We start from the raw sequence: 18,660 nt of genomic DNA, 5'->3' as shown, positions 1-18,660 counted from the left end.
TCCGGAGGCGTCGGTTTTCCTTTAAAAGAAACTAGACACCGGAAATAAATTGTCATTCAGTAGGAGTGACCGATTACCTTAAAAGTATTAATATAAATACAGTATCTCTCTCTCTTGTGATCTATTGTGAGTGATATTTTAATGTACAGTAAAGTCTCGTTATATCGATATCGGATATATCGATAGTCCCGGTTATATCGATACTATTTCTATGCACGCGCGGAGAAAATTACATGCAAACAGGGTCGGATATATCGATAGTCCCGGTTATATCGATATTTTTTCGGACTCCCTTGAATATCGATATAACGAGACTTTACTGTATTTTGTTCAAATGTGTCTTTGTTTGCAGTGTTTGCCAGCTCGGAGCCAGTCCCAGGTTTCCAAGGCGACACACTGCAGCTGGCTTTTATCGACTTAAGACAGGTAAGATGGGGCATCATGATAAAGTAGTTGTTACCCTGTCTCTGTTTTCGTCCTGAGGCTATGTTTAAGAGAATATGCTTAGGCCATCCAGTGTGAAATTTTCAGGTCCTGCGCATACTTTGCAGGGTACCTAAAGGACAACCGACGTCTCCGGACAAGTTGTGTCCATAATTTGTAAAATGGCTTCAAATAACTTCTACTGGGCGTATTTTAATAAGATTCCACCGCATATAGCTATATTTTATGTTTTTAAGACTCGCTCTGAATATTCAGGAAGTCTTGTTTTTGAGTTGGTGACGAGTCCGTATGTGACGTCATGAAAGGACCGCCCCCCTGACTGAAAAAAGACGCATTGTAGCAGAACTTCCATCACGTCAATGTATTTTGCTGTACATGTTTGGTCTGAGAACCGCGTTGCACCCAAAAGCCGCCAGAAGAGGCGTCCAAGCTCCATATAAGGAATTTATCAGCCTGTGGAAGCGGAGGTGGTCACTGGAGGTCGCCATTTTGTGCCTCTTTTTTTTGTGCGAGAGTGAGATGCTGGCTGGCCAAAATGGTCGTATGCGTTGCCGGCCTGCTAGCGCGTTGCGCTGCTAGGTGTGTAATTCTTTTTTTTTTTTTAAATAGGGTCTGGAGGTCGTAAGTACAGGTTGTCGTAAGTCGAGCCGGTCCTAAGTCAGATGGTACCTGTATATCTACAAACAATGGGCCTGAGGGGTAACCCTTCTTTATGTATTTTGGGCAGTATGGTATTGTTTGTAGATATATAGGGCCAGAGCTACCAGCACAACTTCAGTTCGCAGATGAAGCTTTTCGGATGAGAACACCTTCAAAGAAGTACAGATGATGGCTGAAGAAACCTTTGCCTTCGATGGACCACTCCTGTATATGTGTATATATGTTTTGACTCCTTTTAGGAGTACATATAGGGCCCAAACTACCGGCAATAGACTTTAGTTCGCTGACAAAGCCTCTTGGATAAGAAGCGAAACGTCCCACACCTTCAAAGAAGTAGAGATGACGGCCGGGGTTATTGCTCCTTGCTCTTGCTTTCATTTCCTGCCCTCAATTGCCCTCCTACCTTTCTTTGCCCTGTGAATTGACCAATTTCATGCTACTGACTGGGAATGGCAGAGTGGGTGGTGTAACTACTCTAAATAAGGAGCCGGCTCCGGTCGCTCATTTCAAAGAGCTCTCACATCTGTTTCATTTGTGACTGACACATCGCTACACCCAGACAGACCAGGTCTAGTTCCTTGGAGGAACCTCTTCTTATTTATTCATTTTCAAAACCGCTTTTATCTTCACTAGGGTCCCAGCTCTCTTCGGGCAGTAGGTTGGGGACACCCTGAACTGTTTGCCAGCCAATCACAGGGCACACAGAAACACAGTACCATTCACACTCACACCTAGGGACAATTTGCAGTGTTCAATCAGCCTGTAATGCATGTTTTTGGAATCCAGTACCTTTGCACTATGAAGTCAACGTGCTTCCCACTTGACTACCCGGATGTTCAATTTCTCCTTAATTATACCAATTTTCCCCTTCTCACTTTTCCGGCAAAGTTTAGCTCCAGGGCCGGTGAGTCGGCGCACTAAGCGAATTGACCAGCCTGACACATTGGTAGTCCCTTCCAGCTGGCCACAATGCGCCTCCAATACATCTTTATTTACTATATACAGTGGGACATTGGCTTACGAACTTAATTGGTTCCCAGACAGAGTGTGTAAGGCGAAAAGTGTGTATCCCAAAAATTAATTTGCCATAGGAAACCATTAAAATGAGAATAATCCATCCCCGTAAAACATAATTTTATACTTTCTAATTTTCTAAGCCTTACAACTACACAAAATATACCGTATTTTATGTATAATACATGTGCTCTAGTGTTATGATTAAAGAAATAAACTGTACAGTACAATAAAGTCATTTTATTTACCTTTGTGATGGTTGTTAATGGCTTGATGGAATGGAGTGACCGCTTTCCTCAGCATTAAACACTTGATGAGGAACATAGGCTTCTTTCACCATCTTGAGGAATGGTCCCTTGTAGGCGCTTTCTCTGTGATAATTGTATCTAGTTCATCAATTGTGATCTGTTTAGCTGGGTTCATAGCTTTTTGCATCAAGTGTACAGATGACTTGTGCGGGTTATTTGTGGATCCTGATTGATGGGATATTTAACCTTCCAGTCTACACTCTGCTTTTGAACTATCAAAGTTGAAATGGGTCAAAATTTCACTGTTTTCTATCTATTTTCTCACCATTTTACTTGTTTTTCCCCCTTTTCTTTTTGTTGTTTCAAGCTCTGTCCTCTCCCTTTCGTGTGTGTGTGTGTGTGTGTGTGTGTGTGTGTGTTTTCTCTCTCTCTCTGTCTGCCTGTCTCTTTAATGTTTAACCCCCCCCCCCGCCCCACACTGCTGGGTTCTTGACCAATCACGTGACTTTAACCGAAGACGCCATTTTGTCCTTTGGAGAACGGCCTCACTCTCTCTGTCTGTAACCCGATCCCCCACTGCTGCGTTCTAGACCAATCACGTGGCTTTAACCGATGACTGGGGGCGGAGAATAGAGGACAAAACAAAAAAAGTCCGCTGCCATTTGCTTGTTTGGAGAACGGGCTCATTCACGAATGACACATCACTCATTGTGGCAGCTCTGTGTGTATCCCGAAAAATAGTTCGTATGCCAAGGTAGATTTTTCATAAATGTAACGTTCGTAAACCGAAAAGTTCGTAAGCCAAGGGGTTCGTAAACCGAGGTCCCACTGTATATCGCTTTCACAATAACTCCAGCCTTCAGTCAATGAATGCATATTGTAATAAATTTAACAGCATAAATGTCGCTCATTATTTCCTCAACCCTGATTCAAGTACCATGAATGATATTTCAGAACCAAAAGAATTACGAACTTACGAATGCATTAGCTAACGAACCTTTCGCGTTACGAATGTTAAATTCGCGAGAATATTATCTTGGCATACAAACTATTTTTCGGGAAACACACGGAGCGCCACAATGAGTGATGCGTCGTTCGCGAACGAGCCGGTTGTTGGGGCTCCTAACAAGGAGCTGGAAATGGCAGCCGACTTTTTTTTGGTCCTCTATTCCCCGTCCCCAGTCTTTGGTTAAAGCCGCACATGATTGGTCAAGATCAAGATCCGTGGCAGAGGAGGGAAGGGACACACACAGCTATGCATTCCACCAAGCCATCAACGACCATCACAAAGGTAAATATAATGACTTTATTAGGTAAATATAATGACTTTATTATACAGAACAGTTTATTTATTATACAGCACATTTATTATACATAAAATAAGGTATATTGTCTGTAGTTTTAAAGCCTTATTTAGTTGAAAATTATGTTTTATGGGGACCCTGGAACAGATTATTCTCATTTTAATGGTTTACTATGGGAAATTAATGTTTGGAATACACACGTACACCGTTTACACAAGTATTTGGGATAGGCAAAATATTCTTTGCAGAATACGGCAGGACATCTTCGGTTCCAAAATAATAAATATAATTGTGCTTTTCCAAAACATTTAGTTCTCTTATATTGTTTCTATTCAAATGGTGTGCCTTTGTATATAACCTTCTCAACTTCTCTCTGTCCTTTTTTTCACCTGCTCAAGAAAACAACTACTCCCCATTTTACCGACATGATCTCTCAAACGTGCTTTTTTTGTAAACAGCGGTGGTATGTAAAGTGTTGCTGGGTCTCATTAACTTCAGTCTAAGTTGACCTGTTAATCTGGGCCTGGGGTGCAGGCTCGGCTGTTCATTGAGTTCAGGTCATAACCTTTCTGAGCCAATGTTCGCTGCATATACTGTAGGTGATCTTACCTTATTGTTTTTCGAATGAATTTTGAATTAGAATAGATAAGTAACCACTTACAGCACACTATGTAATGCTGTGTAAACTTGTTTCTTTTCAGCCCATTTGTCAATTACAGTAAAGTGTCGTTATATCGATATTCTAGGGAGTCCGAAAAATATCGATATAACCGGGACTATCGATATATCCGACCCTGCGCGCATGTAATTTTCTCCGTGCGTGCGTAGAAATAGTATCGTAATAAGCGGGACTATCGATATAACCGATATCGATATAACGAGACTTTACTGTAATTAAGAAGATGGATATCTGCCCGTCTGGTGTTCAACTGGTTAGCATGTCCGCCTCACAGTGTAGAGATCCGAAGTTCGATTCCAGGCTCCGAGTTTATTTGTACTCCACGTGCCAGTGTGGATATTCTCATAGTACTCTGGTTTCCGTCCTTTCTTTTTTCCCCTCAGCACTCGCTGAAGCTGCTTTCCTTGGTCAGACAGTACTTGTCAGCTTCATCCGGAGTCCTACAAGACAAAAAGGGTTAGGTGAAATTGCTGCCAATACAGGCACGAAACATGGTCCACTGGATCTCAGTGTTCAGAAGTCCAGTAACTTCCCAATCAGACCCTTCCAGGTCTTACTTCATTGATCACGTTTTACTTATTTGCCTCGAACACCAGCTCAGACTCCTTCCCAGTCAGATAGTTCACATTCCATGGCTTGAGAGCGAGTTTCTGTGGAAGGGGATTGGACCTCCAACGTGCCCACCATTTGCCCTGTGAGCTGGGCGCCCAACCCTTTTGGTCCCCACCCACAGATGGTGAGCCATTTAAAACAGATGTAAGAGACTTTTTGAGCTGAACCCGTCATGGCCTCGTGTGTTCTGACCCAGTCACCAGGTGCTCACCACCAGCCCTGGCTTACCTACACCCAGGCAAGGGAAAACAACCCAAATATCCCCTGAATGAAGTGTCTCTCAGCTGTGCTTGTTCTCGTCCTTAGCTCAGTGGTTCTTAACCTTGTTAGAGGGACAGAACCCAACCAGTTTATATGCACGTTCATGCAACCCGTCATGAGTCTTCTTCTTCTTTTCCTTTCGGCTTTTCCTTTCAGGGGTCGTCACAGCGAATCAGAGTCATCTGTCTAACCCAGTTTTGTGCATCCTCTTCTCTCACATCAGCTACCTTCATGTCAGTGACGTGCGGTGAGGTTCATGGCTGGTGAGGCACTGACGTCATCACAGTCAGATTTACAAACATATGAACTCCACAGAGTAGCTTATTCACCATTTGATTGGCAACGGTTAACGTGTTTTGTTTCAAATGTCATACCAGCATTCTTTCTATACTGTAGCATAGAAAAAAAGAATTAAAAAAAAACTTATTATCGTGTTACCTTTACTTATAAATGAAGTCCAAGTCTCTCTGTCTTCTGTCTCAATGGAGATCAGTGCCAGTGAAGAAAGTCGTCCTTGATCAGTCCTGTTCCGACTGTATGTTTTCAGTCTTTTGTGCTGAGAATGAACGCTCCACTGATGCTGTAGTAGCTGGAACAGTGAGCACGAGCTGGAGCAACTTTGTCGCTTCAGGAATAGTTTCTGAGATCCTTCTTGGCCAAAATGCTGAGAAGCTGTCCAGGAGATTTACAATCATCCCTCACCGTTTGTGAGCTGTACAGTCCGGTGTTGGTCTTCCTTTAATTATTATCTCCTGCTTCGATTGAAAGTCCAGTTTAGAAATATAATCCACCGTCCTGACGATAAGGCCAAGCAACACGAAAAAATGACTGGATGGTTGCACTTAACTTGCTAACTGTTTACTGTAGCTTGCTGTCACTAATTCTATTATTCTGCAGCCGAGGAGACACAAGAAGAATCTCTAATAACCAGCGCCCCCTGTCATGAGGCAGAAGAACTGTGTGCCTCACCTATGCACATAGTTTCGATCAAAATAAAATAAAATAAACACTTAAGTACAGTGTTTATAATTTACAATGACTGTACATTATATACACCAGCTAAAGTGTAGAAATTCAGTTCATATACTGAAAGCTTTTGAACACTTTAATAGCGATATGCAAGCCAGCACAGTAAGCATAGTGATTGCGCAATCCATGGTGAGGCTCAGCCGGCTGCTGCCTCACCGCTCGTCTCTACTTAGTATTTGAACCGTAAATGTGAACATTCAGCGATTTTGAAAAAAAAATCCAAATATGGTGAAGTTAAATGGAAAAGAACGTTAAAGTACAAATCCCGAAATAAATATAACTGTCTAATTTATTTTGTCATTTGATATTTCCATGACTCCCCTGACTGCACATCACTGCTTCATGTCCTCTTTGACAACATCCATAAACTTCCTCTTCAGTCTCCTGCCTGGCAGTTCAAGGCTCAGCATCCTTCTCCCGATATAGTCACTCTCTCTCCAAACCATGAGATGTCCAAACCATCTCAGTCTGACTTTGTCTCCAAAGCCTCTAATGAATATTGAGTTGTCCATCTAATGTACTCCTTCCTGATCCTATCCAACCTGGTCACTCCCAATCAAGACCTCAACATCTTCATCTCTGCTACCTCCAGCTTCCTGTCTTTTCTTCAGTGGCACTGTCTCCAGTCCAAACATCATGGCTGGTCTCACCACGGTTTTATACACTTTTCCTTTCAACCAAGCTGAAACCCTTCTATCACACATCACCCTGACATTTTTCTCCAGCCTGCCTGGACACGCTTCTTCACCTCTTTTCCTCCATTGCTCTGGACAGTTGACCTCAAGTACTTAAAAGCCTCCACCTTCTTTATCTCTTCTCCCTGTAGCATCACTCTTGTACTTGGGTCCCTCTCATTCAATGTGTCATTAGGCCGAGGACCAACCAAAACACACCAGAGAAGCCCCCTACCGGCTAAAGGTTTCATGTCATTGTAACCCCGGAAAAGCTGGCTTGTGAGAAGGAAGTCTGGGCTTCTTTTCTCAGGCTCCTGCCCTTGCAACCTGACCCGGATAACGAAAAGAAAATTGATGGATTGATAGATGAGTGCGTGTTCACCCTTTTATACACCTTTCCTGCTTGACATGTTGATCCTAGCCTCAGGCGAAAGGATTTTGGAGCCATCCTCTGACTAAGGTTATACGAAGGCCATCCATTTACTTTCCTCTGTCTTACTTTTGCTAATATTCTGAGGTTATTTTTTCTTTGTAGAGTTGTCTATAATAATTGAATTTGTGATTCACTTGGTATGACTGAGGCCTGCTTCTAAAGTGTAATTATTAAAAGAAGACTACATGAAGTTGTGTTTTGTTAGAATTTCCGTGGCTGAAAATCCAATATTGTCACACTGTTGGATTTTGCATCGATTGTCACAAAATTGGATCTTGAGCCATTTCACGTTAAATATTATTTCTGAATCGGTGGTGATGTAAGTCAAAGTCAGCTTTATTGTCAAATATGCTAATATGCATGACATACAGCACAGATGAAATTAATGTCCTCTTGGACCCAGCGTGCAAGGCACTTATAATGTGGCTGGAAAAGACAGACAATTGATGTAATTTCTGAATGTGTAGTGAGGTAGTGACGTAATATAGCAATGCAAAAACAAACAAACAAACAAAAAGACTTGTCTCATCATTAATACCTCATTGTGATTCAAAAATGTTTGATCGACTGTTCATACATACACGTGATCTATTCTGATTTTAGGTTGACATGTTTCACTATATTTAATCAGAACAGCCGTTTTACAGCCTCAATCAGAGTTGATGTAAACAAGATGGAGGCCAGACAACTATTTAGCGCTGTTGTTTTGTTTTTAAACTTTGATTTATTCACACTGTGGATTAAAATAACAAGTTATAAGTCGCTAAAATGAAGCTCTCATTATGCAGACCAACTTCTGGTCTGATGACGCCATTTTCAAGTCCCCAAACGTATACGTCGCTGGATGTTTCCTTGCCATTCCAACTGAACCGTATGCAGTACAGTGATACCTTGGCTTACAAAGTTAATTGGTTCCCAGAAAGTGTATGTAAGGCGAAAGGTGTGTATTCCAAACATTAATTTCCCATAGGAAACCATTAAAATGAGAATAATCCGTTCCCAGGTCCCCATAAAACATTATTTTCTTACAAAATAAGCCTTAAAACTACACACAATATACCTTATTTTATGCATAATAAATGTGATATGGTATTGTAATTAAAGAAATAAACTGTACTGTATCATAAAGTGGTTTTATTTACCTTTGTGATGGTCGTTGATGGCTTGATGGAATGGATAGCTTTTTGCATAAAATGAGCTCTGGGTTGTACATCTTGGAAGTTGTGATATTGCAACAGCAACAGATGCAGGCAGACACACTAGAAACTTCATTAATAGCTGCTTCCCTTGCTTGTATGTTCTCTTCAAATTAAACAGATGGCTTGTGCGGGTTTTTTGTGGAGCCTGATTGATGGGATATTTTAACTTTGCAGTCTACACTCTGCCTTTGAACTATCAATACAGTTGAAACAAGTCCACTGTGTTTTTTATCCATGTTCTCACTTTTTCACTCTTTTTTTCACTTTTGTTTTTTTGTTTCAAGCTCAGTCGTCTGCCTTTCGTGTTCATCTGCAGCTCTGTGTTTCTGTAACCCCTCCCCCGCTCACTGCTGCGTGTGTCCTGGTGCGTGTGTCCCTTCCCTCCTCTGCCACGGATCTTGATCTTGACCAATCACGTGCGGCTTTAACCCAAGACTGGGGACGGGGAATACAGGACCAAAAAAAGTCGGCAGCCATTTCCAGCTCCTTGTTAGAAGCCCCAACAACCGGCTCGTTCGCGAATGACACGCCACTCATTGTGGCGCTCTGTGTGTTTCCCGAAAATTAGTTTGTATGCCAAGATTATAGTCTCGCAAATTTAACGTACTGTCCTGCCTGAGTATGGGGTCCGACTGGCCTGATTGCCCCATTTGATCTGGTATCACCTCATTAGCATAACTAAGCCTATGTTATCTAATAAGTCGGTTATAGGAACGATCCAAACGGTAAGGAAATATATAGGTCCAAAACTACCAGCAAAACATTGTAGTTCGCTGACGAAGCCTCTTGGATAAGAAGCGAAACGTTCGACACCTTCAAAGAAGTACAGATGACGACTGAAACCCATTCAAGTAATTGCAGCAGCACTTACAGTATGTAAGTGTACAGCCTTTTTGTATGTCTGTGTAAGCTCTCAGTCGTACAGGAGTGGTCCATCGATGAAAAGGTTTCTTCAGCCGTCATCTGTACACATTTTTGTATGTATTTCTTACACCAGCAGCACACAGTATGTATTTTACTTCTTTCAATGAGTGGAGTGACATGTGTCTTTCCTAGCTTCTCCAGTAACACCCTCCTCTTGGTCTTAGGTCTGGTTGATGTATCTCCAGATCACCTGCTAAGATTTGTAGCCCTAAGTAGGCAGGTCGGTCTCATTCCTCTTTTTCCAGCTGTCTCCATATTTTTTTAAAAAACCCTTCAGGTTTGTCATCTCTGGATTATTTTTATATTGCTGGTGCGATAAACAGGTAGAATGTAGGTACAATGAAGGTCCTGAATATGATTGATCATACTCTGGGTTATATTCCTCCTCATTACCTTCTCATACATTGTCCACTTCATCTTCTGAATCCATTGTCTTGCTGGATATCAGAAAAAAAATCAGTTCTAGATCCTCTCCGATGTCATAATGTACAACCATGGCGTCGGCACACAGATAATTGGGGGTCCTGTCATATGTAGCACCCTTGAAATCCACAAAAAAGGAGTTCTGCTGTCTGCAATAATGCCACCGATATTGGCTGGTTTATGTCTGCTACTGTCTTGTTCACGTGTACAACTAATTGTTTGGAGATACAACTAAAATATTGAAACATTATGTGGTGTGTAAAAAACGTTATGACCTTAATTTCAACTCTATTTGCCTCACGGGTCATTTTGACCCGAATACCATCTTTGTAGGAAATTTGAATAAAAACGGAATTTCCATTTTTCTATTGTTGGGGATAATATGGGAAAAGTTATTAAAATTTCAAGTTAAAAAATAATTTAGGGTGTTTCATGGGCATTTTTTGTATCGGGTCATTGTGACCCAATGACCCTAGGAGGGTTAAGTCAAGAGGTAGATTTAAAATTTGGAGTCTTGATGACCCCAGTAGTTCTTCACAATGTATACAAATCCAATGCCCTCCAATGATAAGTGGTGCCGACGAAAAACCTCTATCTCACTCAAAAGCACAAGTTAATGACTTGATGACTCAGCTTGCCCAACAGAAGTCCCAAAATGACTCTGAATTCAGTGCATTCGGGACTGTTTGGCGGATAAGTCGACACAGATGTAGAATTTCAGTCGCTGGTGTTGTGGTCTCTGTTCAGAAATAATCATGTTTGCAATCGATTAAAGAATTTATTTGTGCCATTTTGAGGCAACATTGGGGGAACATCTCTCACTCAAAAAAAGAGGCACAAAATGGTGACCTCCTGTGGCTGATAAATTCCTTATATGGAGCTTGGACTCCCTCTTCTGGCGGCTTTTGGGTGCAACACGGTTCTCAGACCAAACATGTACAGCAAAATACATTGACGTGATGGAAGGACGCTACAATGCGTCTTTTTTACGGTCAGGGGGCGGTCCTTTCATGATGTCACGTACGGACTGGTCACCAACTCAAAAACAAGACTTCTTGAATATTCAGAGCGAGTCTTAAAAGGTAAAATATAACTATATGCGGTGGAATCTTATTAAAATACGCTCAGTAGAAGTCATTTGAAGCCATTTTACAAATTATGGACACAACTTGTCCGGAGACGTCGGTTGTCCTTTAACACATGAAATGTAGCGTCATTTGCTAACTGGCTTTTGGCTCATCAGGTGAGATTAATAGCATTATTGTCGAGCTCCACTTAGTCAACTGAATAATCGTATTATCCCCTAAGCTGCTCTTTCAACATGAACTAAACACCCAGCTGTTTCACCCTATGACATTAGCATACACTGTGTGTTGGGTGTACAAGGGGAGGGGGTGAAGTCCATCAGGTTAACCAGGGGTCATCTGGGGGTTGGAGGGGTCCCTCCGACTTCCCACTTTTCTGTCAAAATCGTTACCTCACGAAGCTTCTCTGCCCTGATGCACCTGCATGGATGCATCTTGCGCCATTCATGCATTTTGATAGCCACTGGTGCAATTTCGGAACGTCCACTGCGCCGGGGCAAGTCTATTACGATTGGCACATATTGCTACATGATCTGCGCCACATATAACATACATGGACTTCTGTTTGTTTTCCTTTAGAGGTTTTAACTTCAATCGTCTGCCATCTTGCCTTACCGAATGACCAAATTTCCGCTCTGTGGGACGAATAAAGGTTTTCTGATTCTGATATCTAGCCATAATCACCTTGCATTTGTTTCGGTGCATTCCAAAGTCGTGGTAGAGTATATCTCAGGCTTTTCCGTGATCTGCCAGAAACTGTCATAAGAGATATTCCAATATTCATTTACCTCTAGTCTATTTACATTGAACATGGTGGATTGTTGTAATATGGACCGCGAGAACAGGTGTCAAACTCTGAAAGACATTAAAATTCAAGGACAACCGACAAGTTGTGTCCATAATTTGTAAAATCACTTCAAATGCCTTCTACTGAGCGTATTTTACAAAGATTCCACCACATGTAGCTATACAGTAAAGTCTCGTTATATCGATATCGGTTATATCGATAGTACTGCTTATTACGATACTATTTCTATGAACGCAAGGAGAAAATTTACATGCCGCAGGATCGGATATATCGCTAGTCCCAGTTATATCGATACTTTTTCCGACTCCCGAGAATATCGATATAACGAGACTTTACTGTATTTTACGTTTTAAGACTCACGCTGAATATTCACGAAGTCTTGTTTTCGAGTTGATGACGATGCCTGACGTCACGTCACGGAAGGAACGCCCCTGACCGAGAAAGCGACACACAATACATTTTGGGTACTTTGATTGGTCTGAAAACTTCATATTAATCCGTGTTGATGGCAAAATTAGAAGGAAAACACATAAATAATGCGATGGTAAGGGTGAGAATAGCCATGGAAATGCTGCCCCCTCCTGGAAGGTATAACGCAAATTCGCGCGTTATACTCGAATCAATACAGTACTTTGAGGAGTCTATGATTTCAATTTTCATTCTTTTCGTTTGTTTGTGTGTGTTTCCTTGGATTTGTAGCTCCTGGACCTGTTCATGGTATGGGACTGGTCAACATACCTCGCAGACTATGGTCAGGCGACTTCTAAGTACCTTCGAGTAAACCCGGCCACAGCCCTGACTTTACTTGAGAAGTAAGTGTATTCAATTGATTTTTTTTTACTGCCATACATGGTGCTTTCACTTATGAGTTGAATTTGTGTCAGGATCACGCTCGTAACTCAAGTTGTTCTTATCTCAAATCAACTTTTCACATTGATATGAATGGAAATGCTAACAATTGGTCCCAGCCATTGGGAAAAAGTACATGATTTTAAAAAGGACAACGGCTCCAATTGTAAATTATAAATATAAAACCCAAAAATAGTCAAGGTAACACAAGTAAACACAAAATGCAGTTTTTAAATAACAGTTTTTATTATCATGGGTAAAACATTTTTTTAATACATTTTTTACATTTGCACAGTATACAGTTGACATTTTTTATTTTGTTATGCTTAGAATATCTTGTTTTCTATCCTTTCACCTGCTGTGGACAGCAAATTTCCCCATTGTGGGACGAATAAAGTTTTTCTGATTCTGATTCTGAAAACAAAACCCAAACCCACATAGCCCTGTGTGTAAAATATGTTTTCACCCCCGAGCATCAACAACTGCAATAAAGCATTTGTGATCACTTGCAATGAATCTTTCATCTTTTAATAATTTAATGATGTATTATTTGTATTGAATAAAGCAAACGTTTGAACAATGATATCGACATCAGGATGAATTATTCCGATTTGGAAATCTCCATTCAGTTCGGAAATTTCAGATTTTCGGTTTATTTGGCAATTTGCATACTCTGCACGTCAGCCAATCAAAGCCTCCTTCGCGCTTCTGGACTTTCCAGAGCGTTATAAGGTCGTGCATTTGCATATCATTTTTCAAAGTAGATACACAGAATCCTCAGCCCCAGAAGAACGATACAAAAAAAAACAAAAATTATGATGCTACAAAACGTACACATACATTATCCCGTGACTGTGAAGTGTCTTTGAGAGTTTTTAAAGGCGCTTAGAAATGGATTAGTTGTCTTATTTTATTTTAAGTTGTGAAAAATGGGGAAGGCAACTTTATAGCCCGGGCAGGCAACTTTTCAGAGTTGTCTACCCTGGTGTCCGGGAACTTTTTGTCATCAGTTTCAGACACTGCTGTAGATAATAATTGTCCCTCCCTTTTTCTCCCTCTTTCTCAAGGATGAAGGACACCGGTAAGAAGAATAATATCTTTGCTCAATTCAGAAAGAATGACAGAGACAAGCAGAAGCTGATCGAGACTGTTCTCAAGCAGCTCAGGAGCCTGGTCAATGGCATGTCCTCCTAAGGTCATTTGTCACTCGTACATATTCTTGAACTGGAACTGCTTTCATTCAATGAATGAAGTGATCCACTCCCAGGAATAGCAAAGCACATACAGTCATTTCCAGGGTCCAATTTACTCAAGGGTTACATGCTTAAATATGGGCACACAATTGATTGCTCAACCAAACAGATGTGCAAATTAGCTCAGCTACTAAACTAGCGTACCTAGCATTGGTTTTGCCAAATGTACTCAACTGCAGCACGGTTCATTTCTGTATATCCTATGTCAAAATTCGGTCCATTTAATCCTTTCAATGCACCAATAATGATAACCTGTAAATAGATAACATAATCTGTACACTGCAGTAATTAATATACCTGAAAGGGTTAATTACTTATTTTCATTTTTTTTGCAAAATAATTTGACGTGGTGAAAATGGTTTGCTCTCTTTGACAATGCAAATTCATCTTTTGGAAGTTATGAGGATTCATCCCGACGCGAGCAATAGGCAAATAAGATTAATGTGTTTGATTCAAGCCCCAAAATGTATTGCAGTGGCTAATTTGGTGTGTTTAAATAACAAGGTGGAAAATTGCACATAAACCAAAATGCAAAGCCCAACAAATTGCAAGTGCTGCTTTAAAAGTACAGTGATACCTCAGCTTACGAACTTAATTGGTTCCCAGAAGGTGTGTGTAAGGTGAAAAGTGTGTCTTCCAAACATTAATTTCCCATAGGAAAACATTGAAATGAGAATAATCCGTTCCCAGGTTTACTCCTTAGTGTAAAATTCTTAAACGGGTTTCGAAGAATGTTTCATCATGTCCACGATGTACAAAAAAAAAACAAACAATAAAATAATAATAATGGACAATGATGTCCTGAGGGACAGATGTTCATTTAGAAAAAAAGCCTTTTTCTTAATTGTTCATTTTAACTTTAACTTGCGTATATTTGAATTTCACCGCCTGCCAAATTTAACATGTTTTTGTGTTGAATCGTAAAATGGCGTTTTCCCATTACCCACTTCCTGTAAGCCATCATGAAATGGATGAACAATGGATTAAAATGGAGTTTTTTTCATATTTGCTCATTCTGAGCATCACTTTTTTTTAAATAAATGTCAAATGCATATTTATTTTTAAAGGACAACCGACACCATTTTTTTGTTTCCTAACTGACATTAGAAAAACGTTTTATAGCATCGAAAATACCCGAAACATGATATGTATGATATTTTTATTCAAATGCAAAACACCAATAAAAGTGACTTAAAGTGTCCCAAAACTGCTTCAAAATGACCTCGGAAATGGTGAGTTTCAGAAGGTCCCGCCCCCTTGTTTGTGACGTCACGCCAGGATACTCCTTTACAAACTGCCTTGCTCCAGAATCAAAACAATGGCTTCAGATTCGGAGAAGATGCTTTCTTATTACTCATCCAGTTATGAATATGATTCAAATAGTTCTGAAGAGGAAAGCATACATGTTTGCAATCGATTAAAGAAGTCCTTCCGGATCAATTCGAGCCGTCAGGACTCCAATGTAGCGTCCCACAAAATGCACAAGATGGCGCCCAAGCTCCGTTGGAAATGGGCTGATTTGTGTCAACTAGTATCAAATAGTAGTCTTGGTGCAACACAATGATTCACCATCGTGTTATTTATGTGTTTTCCTTCTAATTTCGCCATCAACACGAAGTTTTCAGACCAAACAAAGTACCCAAAATGCATTGTGTGTCGCTTTCTCGGTCAGGAGCGTTCCTGACGTGACACCAACTCGAAAACAAGACTTCCTGAATATTCAGCGCGAGTCTTAAAATGTAAATTATAGCTATATATGCCGTGGAATCTTTGTCAAATACGCTCAGTAGAAGTCATTTGAAGCCATTTTACAAATTATGGACACAACTTGTCCAGAGACGTCGGTTGTCCTTTAAGAGATGTAGGAAGTAAACGAATCAGGGTCTTCCCAAAAAAAGGCTACTGGGAATCCAAAGAACCAAGCAAGGTGGACTTGTTATCAATCGCAAAAGCTTATGAAGTATTGCGATTTCAATTTTGGGCTTTAATAAAATAGATACTATGTTAAATGTGACAACTGATGTTTTCCATCAAACCGACCAGAATCATCGACTTGGAGAAACCGTTATACAGTGATACCTTGGCTTACGAACGTAATTGCTTCCCTGAGAGAGTGTGTAAGGCGAAAAGTGTGTATTCCAAAAAATAATTTCCCACAGAAAACTGTTAAAATGAGAATAATCCGTTCCCACGTCCCCATAAAACATAATTTTCTACTAAATAAGCCTTAAAACGACACAAAATGTACCTTATTTTACATATAATAAATGTGTTATTGTATTGTAATTAAAGAAATAAACTGTACAGTATAATAAAGTCGTTTTATTTACCTTTGTGATGGTCGTTGATGTAGTTGCATCTTGACGATATCCGAGTGAAGTTGGCATTGCTTTCTCGGCGATAATACCCTCATTCACACTGTCCCCTGCTAGCTGCTTTTCGTTAATTCAAATCAAAATCAGTTTTTTAAGTATGACACAGTCTAAATACTGACAAATTCTTTAAATAGGCTCATCCAAAAGTCTCTGAAGATTCCTTTGTACCTGAAACAACAAAAACAAAACATTTCACTGTCACATGCTAATGTCGCTAATTGCTAGACACGCTACATCCTCAACTCAACTGAACTGTATATATGTATGTTGTAGAGTACTTCAACACTGTATCATTAAATATGTCATTCTTACGTGTAAAGATGGAAATATGCTACTCATTTCTGTGTATTTATTTAATTAGTGACATTCAGTGTATTAGCTAACTAGCTATCTAGCTAGATATCTATTAGTTGTATAGCTATCTATCTATCTATCTATCTATCTATCTATCTATCTATCTATCTATCTATCTATCTATCTATCTATCTATCTATCTATCTATCTATCTGCTATTAGCTAGCTAGCTAGCTTTTCTCTCTATTTGAGTTATTCCGGGTTGTTCGCTATCTATTAGCTATGTACTAGCTACCTACTAGCTGGCTAGTTGGGTTCCTGTCTATTGACTTCCGGGTTGAGTGGCTGCCGCTGCTCACCCACAGAAAAAACGTCATCCTGTGACTGTAAAGTAACCTTGAGAGTTTTGAAAGGCGCTTATAAATGAATTTTTATTATTATTATTTTTCAACCTCTTCTATTGCCTGAGACCGTTGCTTAGGCAACACTGAAACACCCTTAGCCACCCTTAGCAATCGTCGACTTAGCGTACTGGTACTCGGACGCTAAGTCACACAAACGCACACCACGTTGGTGTTTTGTTGATGATCTCCTTCTTCTCCTCAACCGTAATTTTCTTTTGTGTCTTCTTCGGCTTAACACGAGCCTGTGGTGGGGTGTTTTTCGGTCCCATAATAGCAAAAATACTTCACTCGATAACAAACCATGTCTGCACTCAAAGAAAGGGGGTGACGAAAACTAGTCTATGTGATTTGGTTCGTCCGCTAAACACTAGTTCGTCAACCAAGACTATATGCTTGCGAATTTAATGTTCGTGAGGCAAAAAGTTCGTAAGCTGAGGTATCACTGTACTCATAAAATGAAGCACTGGTGTGAATGAAGCGTGTGTGTGTGTTGTGTGTTGTGTGTTTGTATGACTAGTCTTGTGAGGACCACTAACATTTTATACCATATGCACTGAGGACATTTTTGACAAGTGAGTACCTATTGGCCGGTCCTCACAAGTTTTCCATTCTAAAGGCTTCTAGAAGGTCTATATATGCATCTGTTGAAGTTTCAGAGAGGTCCTCACAAATTCACCCAAAATTATTTTTGGTGTGTATTTTCATTTGACTTGAATACACACACTTTTTACTCACTGTTTGTGTTTATGTGTGTGTGTGCGTGGTTAATGAGAGGGAAAAGTTCATACCACAAAAAGTAAAACGATATTTTAACCAAATTCACTATAGGGGTGAGGACTTTGAATGTACGCATTCAGAATCCTCACTCCGGCTGTTATTTCAGTTTCTAGTCCACTTTTTATTTCTTTGTTTTTAAAGGAAGTTGAAGTGGGAAATCGGGTGACATTTAGTGTTTAAATGTAACACTAGTTCTGTAAATTTATCAGCAACGGTGGTTATCCGGACCTCACAAAAACCGTTGAAACAGGAATGTGTGTGTATTATGACAAATGATGTCTACTTGTATATTTAACAATTCAAAAAAAAAAAAAACATTTTACATTTAGAATTCTCTATTTTTGTTCCTCAGGGTGAAATGAGGCTTTTGAATCGGTATATTCATGAAGCACAGCAATAATGACCTGTCTTCTTTGACAGCCTTGCTGGCAGTTTAACGCTAAATCCTGCCTGCTGGCAATTATTATTTTTTTGTAATGCCATGTATCTATCGTTATTTTGTGTACTTTTACTGTAGTTATTGGCTTCTTTTTAGAATTATGTTTTGCATATTCATTTTGTACTATACACTCGCCCTGAATATGAATGAAGCAATGTGGCCATATACTGTACTTGAGTTTACCACAAAAATAAAAATTTGGTCAAACGATCAATGTCGACGTTTCATTTGTTATATTTTCAGGTAATCTTCCGAATCGGATGCACAACTTTTTTTTTTTTTTTTTTTCGCACACTCGTGAGCTTATTAACTCATTCACTGCCAGATGATGTGCAAAAATGTGTCCACTCCAGTGCCAGGGTTTTTGTCATTTTCACTCAAATTGCAGAGCCCACATAATATTGAGTTTTATGACGACATAAACATTCAATACAGCGTTAGAAATCGTAGACTATCTTCTTTCATCAGAAAA

General features: G+C 40.0%; 1 protein-coding gene across 11 annotated transcripts in view; it reads left to right on the top strand.

Annotated features, from left to right (window-relative positions):
* exoc6 (exocyst complex component 6) overlaps nucleotides 1-18,396 on the top strand; it is a 98,001-nt gene extending 79,605 nt beyond the window's left edge. For all 11 annotated transcript variants that reach the window (XM_089015954.1, XM_089015951.1, XM_089015958.1 and 8 more), the window contains 3 exons: nucleotides 353-426; nucleotides 12,497-12,609; nucleotides 13,714-18,396. In XM_089015954.1, the coding sequence (XP_088872080.1) occupies nucleotides 353-426; nucleotides 12,497-12,609; nucleotides 13,714-13,840 (314 nt within the window). In that variant the 3' untranslated portion in view covers nucleotides 13,841-18,396. The remainder of the gene's footprint in view (nucleotides 1-352; nucleotides 427-12,496; nucleotides 12,610-13,713) is intronic.
* The last annotated feature ends 264 nt before the right edge of the window (nucleotides 18,397-18,660 follow it).

The sequence above is a fragment of the Hippocampus bargibanti genome, linkage group LG15, assembly GCF_051943395.1.
Source record: "Hippocampus bargibanti isolate YZ-2025 linkage group LG15, ASM5194339v1, whole genome shotgun sequence".
Taxonomy (NCBI): Eukaryota; Metazoa; Chordata; class Actinopteri; order Syngnathiformes; family Syngnathidae; genus Hippocampus; species Hippocampus bargibanti.
This window is presented reverse-complemented; position numbering and strand designations above follow the sequence as displayed.